General features: G+C 52.8%; 5 protein-coding genes across 5 annotated transcripts; 3 read left to right on the top strand and 2 right to left on the bottom strand.

Annotated features, from left to right (window-relative positions):
• Positions 1-157: 157 nt before the first annotated feature.
• Positions 158-948, bottom strand: BU26DRAFT_503998 (Cupredoxin; the record flags this gene model as incomplete). Its single annotated transcript, XM_033826734.1, has 2 exons — positions 158-571; positions 625-948. 2 exons carry the CDS (start codon positions 946-948, stop codon positions 158-160), a joined length of 738 nt encoding a protein of 245 aa, XP_033686503.1.
• A 1840-nt stretch (positions 949-2788) lies between these two features.
• Positions 2789-3636, top strand: BU26DRAFT_424248 (lytic polysaccharide monooxygenase; the record flags this gene model as incomplete). The annotated part of the gene is made up of 3 exons (XM_033823559.1): positions 2789-2892; positions 2948-3212; positions 3286-3636. 3 exons carry the CDS (start codon positions 2789-2791, stop codon positions 3634-3636), a joined length of 720 nt encoding a protein of 239 aa, XP_033686502.1.
• Positions 3637-4450: 814 nt separating this feature from the next.
• Positions 4451-5308, top strand: BU26DRAFT_284203 (uncharacterized protein). The gene is made up of 2 exons (XM_033821542.1): positions 4451-5055; positions 5106-5308. The coding sequence occupies exons 1-2, from the start codon at positions 4558-4560 to the stop codon at positions 5163-5165; spliced, it is 558 nt and encodes a 185-aa protein (XP_033686501.1). The 5' UTR covers positions 4451-4557; the 3' UTR covers positions 5166-5308.
• Positions 5309-5852: 544 nt separating this feature from the next.
• BU26DRAFT_549955 (HET-domain-containing protein) lies at positions 5853-8331 on the bottom strand (the record flags this gene model as incomplete). The annotated part of the gene is made up of 2 exons (XM_033832023.1): positions 5853-5947; positions 5982-8331. 2 exons carry the CDS (start codon positions 8329-8331, stop codon positions 5853-5855), a joined length of 2445 nt encoding a protein of 814 aa, XP_033686500.1.
• A 963-nt stretch (positions 8332-9294) lies between these two features.
• On the top strand, positions 9295-10853 carry BU26DRAFT_563433 (uncharacterized protein; the record flags this gene model as incomplete). Its single annotated transcript, XM_033833168.1, has 3 exons — positions 9295-9450; positions 9512-10760; positions 10813-10853. 3 exons carry the CDS (start codon positions 9295-9297, stop codon positions 10851-10853), a joined length of 1446 nt encoding a protein of 481 aa, XP_033686499.1.
• Between the last annotated feature and the right edge of the window lie 1702 nt (positions 10854-12555).

The raw sequence follows: 12555 nt of genomic DNA, 5'->3' as shown, positions 1-12555 counted from the left end.
GGACTTATATGCATCGCGCGAAGCACGAATGGTAGTTTACATTCCAATGAAGGATTGAATCTATTAATGCTAATACATTAAGCTCCAGAGCTTCCAATGCCAGTCTAGGATCTGTCCGTATTATACACGTCGCTCTAATCCAATTCCAAAGGGGTATCTACAACATCAAACCAGCAAACATCGCCACCATTCCAACCATACCACTAACAGCTAGCGAGGAAGCAGCACCAGTGGACTCAGGAGGCACAGAGGTCGAAGTGCCGCTCGAGGAGGGTACGCTGGATCCACTTGGTACACTTGAGAGTGTGCTTAGGGGAGCACTTGAGGGAGCGCTTGAGGGGGAACTCGGAGAGGGAGATGAGAGCTCTCCGCCACTAGGACCGCCGGCTGGCACAGTCGAGCCGTTGGTCTTGGCAGCTAGCTCTTTGAAGGCGTCCAGAGTGTTCGGTCCGTATGCGGGAGGATTGATGACTGCGACCATGCCAGCGGCGCAGTGAGGCTTCGGGTTGTTCTGAGCGCAGTATAGCCAGATGGGCTTCTCGTCCGCAACTGTGACCGTGAAGGTTTGGTTCTGTACATCTGTCAGCGGACACGGTTTTTGGTTGGAGAAGAAATAGAACTTACGGCAAGCCCAGACGGGGTGGGAACAAAGCCGGAGAAGATAGCATCGTCAGAGGGGTTGCAGGGGTTCTTGAAGTCGGACTGGACGACGGAGTGATTCTTGGGAAAGAACTGGAAGGTGATCTTCGAGCCGACCTGCGCAAGGACAGTATCGGGGGTGAAGGTGAGACCGTTCTGTCCCACAGCTACGGTATATTGTGAAGGGCTGGATGTGCCGGTACCGCTTGGAGCGGAAGCGTAAGTAGCGGTGGCATTGCCGGCCGGATAGTACGCGAATGCCAATGGAAGGGCGCTCAGAGCAGCCGCAATGAAGGATGAGGAAACCATTGCTGAATGAATGTGACGTAGGAAACTGGGAAAGGAAAAGATAAAAGGGAAGATAAGAAACGGTGTTATGGAGTGGTGATGGCCTGGTTGTCTGGGTTGCTGATGGCCGAGAGGATGACACTATTTGTACCTACAAATCTCAGCACGAGCCTCGGAATTCAGGAGGATCCGAGCCAAATGCCACGCATTCCATCAGCAAAAGGTATTTCGGTGTGGTCGAGTTGTTGCTAGCTTGCGCCTCACGGGAGATCGCTAATCCGGGCACGAGCACTCGTAGACGTGGAAATATCAGCCACGAGTTTAGGAAACAACGGGCCGAATTAGAGCGACGTAAGCTTCTATTCGCGTTGGGAGTTCCATCCTATTAGTGGCGCAAACGGAACGAGAAGAGCCGTTGTTAAAGTTGGCCGCTAGGGCGCTTAGACATCGTGTTCGAGGCTGAGCCTGCAGCCTCGTGTTCCCAGCGCCAAACATCTGAAACATCTATGATTGGATCCGTATACTAGACTTGGGACTGCGGTTCCTGAAACGCTTTGAGCTTGTCCGGGCTTGACTGTATGACTGTATAACGTGAGCAGCAGGTACCCGAGAAAGTTGCCCGATAGAGCAGTCGATAGCATCAGCAGCCTTGTCATCTCCTGTGCTGGACCTTGTGTAGCCTAAGCGCCGAATACCATAGACGAGTGAATCGAGACAGATAGTCCTGATGATATATATTGGAGTGATGTCTGTAGAGAAGTATTCGGAAGAGAAGGAGCCGTCGGCGCTATCGCAAATGCTCTTTCAGCAGCAGATTGGTTGGCTATCGACCGCGAGCCAGAAAATGAATATCGGGAAGAGATAACCACCAATTTGAAGTTGCGAAGCAGCATGAAGCGTCAAACCGCTGTCGCTCCAAGAGCACGCGCCGAAGTAGGTAGACGGCTGAAAGTCGAGGGTGGTGATTTCGATCGTCCTGTGAGAAGAGGGATGGGATGGCTCAAGCGGAGGCTGGGGGATTTTGGGCAGGCTGGCAGGCTAAGCCCTCTCCGGCCTAGCGCTCTCCTCTAAATCCGAAGAGAAGTCGATCGATCCTGAGCCTCATCTCTTGATCCTCTCATCAACGACGAGAGACGACGAGGACCGAGCGAATCCACGACGTTTCATCTTATTGCAGCCTGGGATGCGATGGAATCAACATGCAATGTGCCCTTCGTTTCAAAACAAGTATCGCACCGCTGCCGATTGATGCCCACCCTTCGTCTCGCAAACCCCCACCAACAACACCATCCTGTGTCAGACCCACTACAGATCCGACTATCCGTCCAAAAGCACGTCTATGTCGCATCCGAGCAAGTTTTCTCGAGCATCCAGAATCGTCTGCTTAACAAATTTCCTTCCACCACCCTCTATCCGAAATCGACGCTTTTATTCGGTCATCCCGCATGACCTATGCTATCCCCAGATTAAACATCCGGGGTACCGCAAAGCTTGACCATCCTTTCCCAAACGGTTCGGCATGTCAAGAACCGACATAGTGGCTTGGTTTTCCGAGCCTGTGCCAGCGTTTAGATTTAATGCAATCCAATCAGGGCGCGTCGGCCCGCGCACCCAATGTGTTTATACAGCTTTTTAATCTCCGACTACTATCGCCTCTATCTGGGGAAGCGTAGACGAGGCTTTGTCTCGGGCAGACATGCGAGTGGTGGGCGAGAACGTGGTGTAAGGTGGCAGCGAGATATTGTGGAGTAGGATTAAACGTTGGAAGTGGGTGCGAGCTGAGTATATAAGGTAGGTAGTCGTTCTCTGCTTGGCTTTTTCTGTGTCGAGTTTCTAGTCAGGTTCAAAGGACGAAGTCAAGATGCTCTTTTCAACTGCTGTTACTGCTATCGGTCTTCTTGCCGCTCAAGCTGCCGCCCACGGCGCTGTCACGAGCTACGTGATCGATGGCACGACCTACCCCGGGTACGTTCTCTCCTCCCTCATTGTCTACCCACAACCGGCTAACAACTTTCCACAGCTACGAAGGCTTCGCTCCAGCCACAAGCCCGAAGACCATCCAGTGGCAATGGCCCGACTACAACCCCACCATGACCGTGACAGACAAGAAGGTCATGTGCAACGGCGGTACCTCTGCCGACCTCACCGCTAAGGTCGCTGCCGGCGGCAAAGTGCGCGCGAACTGGAAGCAATGGACACACGCACAAGGCCCCGTCATGGTGTGGATGTACCCGTGCGGGTCTGACTTCAAGTCGTGCAATGGCTCGGGCAAGAAGTGGTTCAAGGTACGCCTCCTCCGTCCCATCCCATCCCACCCCAATCCAACACCCGCGCCCCTGATACTAACAAGTTTCATAGATCGACCAAATGGGCATGACGGCCCCTCCCCTCTCCGGTACCAGCTGGGGCGCCAACCAAATCCTCACGAAACTGTACTTCGAATCCACCATCCCGAAGAGCCTCAAGGCAGGCAACTACCTCATCCGCCACGAGATCATCGCGCTCCACCAGGCCAACACTCCTCAATTCTACGCTGAGTGCGCGCAGCTCGAGGTCACTGGCAGCGGATCTGCCTCGCCGAGCGGCGACTATCTTGCTACCATCCCCGGATATGCGCCCCAGAGCGACCCGGGAATCACCGTGGATACGTATGCTTCTAATGCCCCAACTACGTACACTCCCCCTGGCCCCAAGGTCTGGTCGGGTTAAATGGCAGGTAGGCTTTCGTGGAGGGGAAGAAGGGGTGGGTAACTAATGCGACTTGCCCTGGCGTCTGCATGTACTTCAATTGCATATCATCATAGCATCGAATCATGAACTAGTCTATCGCATTACGCAGAACCAATGTCGCGCCTTTCTTTCTTTCTCCATATTTTTCGAGAAACTTGCCTGTGGCACGATATGCGACGGCCTGAATCTGGGTTGGTGGGGAATCTTTGCTCTCGTTGGGAACGGGCGGAGTACTCTGCCGAGTACGCCGTAGAAGTGGTGGGAAAGTTTTGCAGTAAAATTTTGCCCGGGTTTAAGGGCTAGTCGCACAGATACAAAGAAGCTCGTACAGCTAACTGTATGTACCACCGCATCTGCCTGCGGAGGCCTCCAGGATGGCTGGTACGTGCGTCGTTATGTCCGCTGCACCGTGAGATCCGGGCCTCATGCTCTTCAACTACCACCGTCAGTCCACACTTTGCACGAACACTGCCGATTATCGTGTGCATAATCCCGCAGAAGGCGCAGCGCCGAACTTAAGTTCGATTCCTGGAGACCGCCATCGATCGAGCCGCCAACGCCACTACGCGCCTGCTGTGCCGCAAGCGACCTACGCGCCCACCTCTATCCGCGCCGCAACCAACACCGCATCGACCCATCCTGAAACACAACGGCGCGGGAGGAAAATTACACGGGAGCAGGAATAGAACGGATCGCGGCGAGGTAGGCATGGGATGTGGCGCCTAAGAGGGCACAGTACCTTGGCTTAGTTGGGGACTACGGGAGGGGAATGTTAAAAGAGGCGCAGGTGTACCGTGACTGTTGACGCAGTTCGCCACTCGCGCTCTCTCTATTTCTTCTCTCTTCGAGACCTTCCTTTTTTACTTACATCACCTTTTTTTCGCTTTCGGAAAAAACATCATGATTTCTTTTTTCGCAATTACCGTGTTCGCTGCAGCCGGTCTCTGCAGCGCCGGAGCCGTCCCACGACAAGCAAGCATCACATGTACTTTCAAAGCCTACGAAGTCCAAGAATGCGAGCCCTCCTCTACCTCACCAACGACCTTCCTCCAAATCAACGAGATTCGCTCCTCGGACCAGCAAATCCTCGTCGATGTCCGCGCCCAGCGGCCCATGAATGCCTTCAACAGCTACCAACGCCTCAACCGGAACGAACCGTGGGATGTAGCGAGTCTGGGTATGGAGAATGGTGGAAGCACGCTGGTGATTTCTCTCAACGGGTTGAACGATACAATGGAGTTCGTGTATGGCGCTGCCATGTGGACGGAAGATAATGGTGTCAGCGAAGCGAAAGAGGGGAACGCGGGCTGTGTAGTTGGGGAGTGGTACGACGTTGTGGGCCCTGCTACGAATTGGGGATGTAGTGCGCGGGCGAGAGAGGCGAGGATAGCATCGAGAGTAAGTGTAGCCGGCTCCGGGAAGTGAAGTGAAGTGCTGACAAGAAGCAGAAGCGGATTCTAGACTGTAGATTTCCGTGCGGGAGCACGGAGAGGATGGAGCTGGTATAAGTTCGTCCAAGTCTGCCCCACGGATGCATGCATCGCGAAGAGAGTGGTCTTTAGTTTCGTCTCGGTTTAGGAGACTGCGCTGAGAGATCGTCCACCCTCTAGAGGATATTTGGACCGATTGGGACTAGGTGATGTGTGGCCCTCGTGCGGTCTCTACACCTTCACTTCATTGTCTCACAACTGAGCTGGTCCTTATCTTCTCCATGGGAGTGCAAGATTGGCAACGTCTCGCTGCTCTTCCGCTCAGTCCCCATTCTCCTCTTACCAAATACCCTTCCATTAGCTATCAAGCGAATAAGACGTCCTGAGGACGATCCCATTGTTCCATCCAAGCTTTCATAATGACTTTGCCTACGCCTGCTCGACGTGCCGTTTTTCCATCCCAATCGACGAGTATCAGGTTCACCACGGGCCAAAGAGTCCGAGGCACTGGCTCACCCTTTTTTGCAGAATACAGTTCCTGAAACAACGCAGCCGCGGAATCATGCTCCTCTCCAGTATCCAGTGTCGAAAGCCACCTTCCCGGAACGAAACGATCTACCGCCTTTAGAAACTGCCCGACCTTGGGGATGTGGAGAAAGCCCTTGTCAGAGAGGAAAACGCTACGCGCAGCATCCTCTCTATCATCCTTAAGGGTAGAGTTCATCTCCAATCTAGTCTCCTCCTCATTTCTAGTTTCACCTCCGTCTAACTTCCATCGCGGAAGCCAGCGGGGATGGACCTCTGCCTTTTGGAGCGACAAACCCCAAGATATGGTAAGAAAGTCGTCACCTTCTTGTCGTCTATTGGCCCTTCGGTACGTTGTCGTGATCTCACCCACATTTTCGCCGCGCGAGTTCGTCAGCTCAAAGATGCCTACATCATCACTCTGGTGTGTCCTTGGTGAGATACTCTTCCCAATGTAGAATCTGACAACCACGGTTTCGAATGCTAAGGTGTGGCTGTCTCCAGGGATACGCTCAACGGAGGGCCTCCAACTCTCATTACCGGACTTGGCATATCTCTCCGCTAGCTGTATCAGTTCCGGTATGAAGCGACTCTGGTGGGGACCCGGGAGGTTTAGAGCACTAATTGGGAGGTCGAAATGAATTCGCGCCATGCTCGAGCCGTCCGAGTAGAACATCCGCCTAATCGTGTGGTCTTTCTGGAGCAACGGCCAAGACAGACATGCTACCAAATTACCATACGTACCCCATAAAGACAGTGCCTTCCAATCAAATGTGCTTAACCTGGTCACCCATTTCGGCGGATTCGAGTATTGACTGGCTGGGGACCCATTCTTCGAATCATCACGGAAGGCTCGCATTGAGATGGTGAGGAGACTTCGGAGTTGACGCACATCCATTAGGTCAAAAGAGACCCCGCCTCGGGAAAAGTCGGAGCTGGCCCAGGTCCAAGAGGGTAACTTGAGTGTGTGGTTGTAGGTCTGCACGCAGCCGATGTCCGGATACCATAGAAGAGATTCAAGGAAATGTTTCCGGGGCAAACCCAAGATGAATCCCCCAGTCACTTCTTCCATAGTTTCCAAGATGCCACTGATCGCGAAAAGAGTGTCCTTGGGATCGGTCAGCTTTCTTTTGGAGTATTCTTGAACGGCCGCCGCGTAGTCCAAGAAACCTCCCAGGTAATTCCAGTCGTCCTCGATCTTGAGCCGACCGTTATAGATTTTCATCTCCATAGCACGTGCGTCGGGAACATGACGTCTGCGATTGGGCTGCCACCGATATTTTGCCCTTCGAGCTTCGACGCTCGTGGAGAGGCAGCCATTCTCTAGTACAACCTCCTCCGTCCATATTGACTCGGAGCACTTGAAATAGACCTGATAATCCGTGAAGAGAATAATCCTTCTTGACAACAGCTTTTCTTGAAATGTCCAGCCACGCGTATTCCAAAGCAGTTCCGACGAATTCTCGAGAGCTGTGTACGAAGGAAACATGGTCGCCAATCGAAGGTCTCTCACTACTTCCGAGTTCTGGTGGATTCTCCGGGGCACGCCAATGCCGGGAATACCGTAGTCTGCATGCGTACCTGCGGCGGCCGCGATGGTGAGGCTCGCGCAGCTATAGATGAGCTTCATGTTGGTAAGGTCGGGGACCTTTTGTTCAAGGGTAGCGTCTTGAACGATACATAGCGCGTCATTCCAAAGGTAGCGATATCCAAGCAACCGAGTAAGCGTCATTGCGTCTTCGATTGTTTTCGGCAATTTAGTTTGCAGTGGAGTCATTTCTCCCCTCGGGCCACACCTGATGTCCTTTTGTAGTAGCATAGCTGGATCCATACCCGTCTCTTCCTTCATCTTCTGGCTTCCCCACATATAGCTTAACGCCACGTATTCCGGAACCTCGCCCTCTGCGACCTTGATAACGCATCTACGCCTAACATCAATTAGGCGCAGGTTCAATGGGAGACTGTCGACCGTCCGCACATCTCTGTCGCATTCGCCATTGTGATACGTCGAACACCGATCCATCCATGACCTCAAAAGGCCTATGTCTACCTCGTCGGGTGAAATTTTCCGACCGAAGAACTGGCGGTTCTCTGCGTGCTTTTCTTTGTGGGCCAGATATTGAATGATACCCATCGGTTTGCGAGGACCGTCCTGGGGAGTATACGCATCTCCTGCCGCAGAGTGTGTAAATATCGTGCTAGAAGGTACTCGAGCTCCAGATCTTCGGTTGGGAACTGTCTGCGGCGTGAGGATGTCGTGGGCCACAGATCGGCTGCGCGATCGGCTACGTGACAAGAATTCTTCTTCTTCGCAAAAGAGGGTGAACCGATAGGCGTCTTGAGAGCAATACTTTGCTTTGGATCTCAGGTCATATTTGTTGGAGTACGATTCGGATCTGCTGCGGTCGTAGGGCGACAATTCGATCCCAAGCTTCCAGCTCAGCTCGTTCTGGAGTAGAACCTCTGTCGAGGGAGTCAAGCGGGGATCAGATTCCAGCGAGTGGACGACTAGTCTGCAGAAGGGGCAGTCTCGGCTTTGACGGATGCTGTCCCAAGAACCGAGATGAATGGAATCCCCGATTTCTTCTCCCAGGTATCGGTTGAAATCGATTTTGCGGCAAATTCGACATAGTCGGGATCCGTCTTGATGCTCTTGGGAACCTATTTCCGATGTGGAAGTGGGTTGTGGGTGCGCTGATGATGAGCAAAGCTGTGCCATTGTTGGATCAGGTAGAGGCCATCGCGCCAAGAGTGGAAAGAGATCGAAAGATGACTGGTCTCATCTCAGGCGAACAGTGGAAAGGTGGGATCCGGTAAGGTCTGAGTTCGGCTTCAGATGGTCAAGGAAGGACTGATAAATGTGGAAGATGTGCAGCCAAGTGGGGTTTGTTGCCTGCAGCCCAGTCAGCCCACATCGCCACCAAGGCTGAATTGGTTGCTTTTCTTCGCGAAGCCATTGCCAGCATCGCCAAGATTATATAATCAGATACAATCGCGAGAGTTAGGAGTAGCGGGTGTACAAAACAATAGATTGATGCTCTCCGAGCACGATTCGACCTCAGGTTGGGGCAGAGGCCTGTGCGAGACGCTAGGACAGAAACATTAACCCCACCACGAATGGCTACCTGATATATCACTGGCTTACTACCGGCTTTCGGATTGCAGTCGAAACTCAACCCATCTCTTATTTTCAATAGGGCCCAAATAGTCAACAGCATGTCGTTCGTTTGACGACCTTGAGGAGACTTTTCGCGCGCACTCGTTACCCCTGCGCTACCTAGTTCCTTCTCTTCGTACAATGTCCTATTCACGATCAGGATCACCTGGGCAGGGCGCTTCGCCCCAGGAATTGCTTTGTGGTAGATCGCCTGAATCACTACGCATCCTTTATGTGGATGAAATAATGAAGTCGCTTTGGCCGATCATGAACCAGCATTCGGACTTGCCACCTGAGCTCCGAGCACTCCACTTCCGGTCAAATACACCCACTGCCTTGTGCTTTGGCTCGAGGCGGTGTGCACACGAGAATGATCAGCCCCTCCTTGAAATCAGGCTGCGGTTGCCTTATCTGCACAGCCACCAACATTCGCTATGATCGTCACGACACCCAAGGTATAAACCCAAAGCCGCCTCATACGGCTTTTGCCGCAAACTTAAGGCACCAAATTTATTCCCTTCCAAAATGTGGGAAGTGACGAACAATCTCACATTCGCGAACGAGAACTTTCCTTATTGGTGCCGCTTCAACGCCACCAGATTATATTTCAATGTCACCGATTTGGATTTCTGCATCTGCAATGCGACAATTGCGGCAGACTCGGATATCGCAGGAGTAGGGGTGAGTAAGCATCCTATTGGTACCCTGTGCTGAGGAAACGACGAGCTAATCCTTGCTCTAGGTCATGACGTCTATTGCTGGAATGGCGCTGTGCACTATCGTTGTGGCACTGATACCGGCATATTACGATATAACTGTCGCCCAGAAGGCGAGATTTAGATCGCTGCTATGGCCTTGTGAAGATGACGCAAACACCCTATCAATGGACTCGATCGCCCGTAGAGACTGCATCCAAGAGCTAGAAGCTAACGTCAACCATCAATCACAAAATGAGCGTGCAGATCGCGAATCATCCAATATCCAGGAAAGTGCGGGCGAGTCCAATGTGGACCAAGAGCAACCACGACATCTAGCTCTAGCAGAAACTCTCCTTGGAAACTTGTGCGATCTGCAGCTCTTTACGGCAACGGCAATCGTCACGGCCGCTTTTGCGCAGGGAGCCAACTTGTCGTTCTATCACCAAAGCTTTGTGCTGAACTATTGGTGGCTGACACTGAACTCATTCTGGGCCTCGCGACAGGACGAACACTGGAGCTCAACTCAAGCCCAGTCCCAACAAAAGAGCACTACTACCCAAGGACTTGAAACCGACGAAAAGAGAACCGTCGCTGGCAATATCAAAGCACTAGCATCACGCACCGACATGCTTCTCCGCGGCGATGAACGTTTCCGATCCTGGTTCCGCCGCCTCCTAGTTTTCTGCTGCACCGCCGAATTCATCGTCTTCGCCGGCCTCGCTATTTGGAAGCAAGACTACGGCGAGTGGGATGCGTTGGGGCCCGGTAGGTGCTACATTTCTCACGACAAGTCTACATGGCAGAGCGACTGGTTCTGGCTTGCCGGCGTTTGCATTTACGCCTTGATACGACTGGTTATCTTGGTATCGAAAACGAAGATTATGCTTGAGGCATACTCGGAAAATCTACAAGACACCGAAGACTGGTTGTTCAGGAAATGCATCGGCAGGTGGGTGGATTTCCGCGCGCAGATCCAGCGGAGGGGGGAGATACGCCATTGGGGAAGAGGAGCGGCGGCAGCCTTCTGCTGTTTCCTTGTGCTGGCCTTGACCACTCTCATCTTCTCGGCACTTATCCAATTCGCGGCAATATGGTCCTTTGGAGATGGCTTCTACGCACTTGAAGTCGCCTTCTATATCGGCATGTGGGCATGGTCATTCTACGATATTGTGGACTTGAAGATTAGCAACCAGCACCTTCTCACAGAGCCAGAGACGGCATGGGGCTTCGGGCAAGTGCTCGCAGTGGTTCTGATGGGAATGATTGTTTTTAATCTTATTGACGCGTTTCATGGTGAGTGACTGCACGGTCAGATGTCGACCGTGAAATGCTGACGAAGTGCAAGGTACGAAGAAGACCAAGGCCAAGGTGTTGGGAGGGAGATGAGGGGATGAAGACGGTGGAGCGGCACAATCCAAGGACAGAAAGCACGCTGAAACCCGCCTTCTCGTGCAGCACGCAGACACGGGTACTCACCACCCCTTTCCTCGCCGTGACATCCAACCTCTGTGCCGTAAACGTCACGGCATGAACAGTCCCTCTCCAACACCACGTTACTACGCCTCCCTCAACCGGTGCCGCCCTCAGGTACATCCCGTCCCGTCCCGTGCCAACGCAACTCAACGCAACACATCACAAGCTAACAAGGGCCTCCACATCCCGCATGCTCTAGAACCCTCTCCTCGGGAAGGGCATCCTACGGAAAGGCATCCCATCCCCGCGTTATCAGAACGATTAATTAGCACACAATACCTCCTAGAGCAGTGGAGCAGCAGACACTCGGAGCTTCCTCAACTACCGACGGCTCCGTGGAAGAATGTACGATGCGGACGCGTACAGCCAGCCTTGGCAGATGCAACGGAAACCTTCCGGTGCTGACCCATCGCCATCCCTTTGGTTCCACACCTTTCTTCCTGAGAATCGGAAGACTCTTCGGCGACTGGGATGGCCTCGTCGCTCCTGCGGCGAAAGGAAAAGCACCTCGGGGAACCGTGAATACTTCGCTGGACGCGTACACGTGGAGCTCCTTGGCGTGCGTTGCGATTGCGACTTCTCCGTATCAACGCCGCCCGAGCTAGTCTCAACTCTTCTCAACCAAAGCCTTTACGATTTCTAGGCGAATAGAGTAGCCGTCAATGCTGGGGCTCAAACATCGACACGTGGAAGAGGGATGGAGGATGCGTGCGTAAGCGCGGAAAGGCTACGACTTGTACTGCAGTTGGGTCGCAAACTACAACTCTCTCCAAAAACCACGAGGAGCTGCACGAGCAATAGAATATTCGAGCGGGTGCTCAATTGGAACGGAGAGGGATGTACGACGACGTATGTTGGACGCGTCAACCCATCCCGCCTCCACATCCCGCCTCCAGATTCGGCCAAATATCCAACTATTCCAACCAATCACATCCCTTCAGCCCAATAAATTCACATTTTCCCACTCGCACTCGCAAAACACACTCCCTTACTCTCACCCAATCCATCTCCTCTGATAAACGGTTTCCCGAGGTGCGTGCCCAAGAATTGCCGCAAAATTCCAAGCCTCAGGAAAATGAGGTTCGTGGGGCCTGAGGCACCCGCGCGCCTCATCCGACTGTGCCACTTCAAACGCACGGCGTTTCAAGCTCCGCGCAACGTCGCAATCGAGTGGCGCGAGTGTTTGTCCGGGTGGGAACGTGATGGTTGCTTGATTGTGAGGTGACGAATGTGAAGACGTGTTTCGTGCTTGGCGAATGGGTGCGTTGATGGGCCTTGGTTCTTCGTTGTCGTTGAGATGTGTTGGTGAGTGAGCGTTGTCAGTGTCTGCGAAAGTGGGATGTGGACGCGATCCCTTGATATCCCACATTAAATTCTCTTCATGCCTTTTTTAGTCTACTAATAACGCGGAAACTAGCTGCAAAACAGCTCTCTGGTGCCTCGAAAATGGGGCAAATTGCTCGGAAAAAATTAACTTCCTATTAAAGGAGGGCGATCATCTTTGCTCTCGATGTTTCTCCTCGAACGGACATAATATGATTGTAACCTGATCAAACGTGCCGTTGCCATTCGATTATCAGCCCTTGTGGTGTGGATTCGTGGATGATCATTCATC

The sequence above is a fragment of the Trematosphaeria pertusa genome (assembly GCF_010094035.1).
Source record: "Trematosphaeria pertusa strain CBS 122368 unplaced genomic scaffold BU26scaffold_5, whole genome shotgun sequence".
Taxonomy (NCBI): domain Eukaryota; kingdom Fungi; phylum Ascomycota; class Dothideomycetes; order Pleosporales; family Trematosphaeriaceae; genus Trematosphaeria; species Trematosphaeria pertusa.
This window is presented reverse-complemented; position numbering and strand designations above follow the sequence as displayed.

Bases quoted from the DNA above. Each gene is read 5' to 3' on its own strand.
- BU26DRAFT_284203 (XM_033821542.1), top strand. From the start codon at position 4,558: ATGATTTCTTTTTTCGCAATTACCGTGTTCGCTGCAGCCGGTCTCTGC. The intron at 5,056-5,105 runs GTAAGTGTAGCC...GACAAGAAGCAG, and splicing joins AGGCGAGGATAGCATCGAGA to AAGCGGATTCTAGACTGTAG.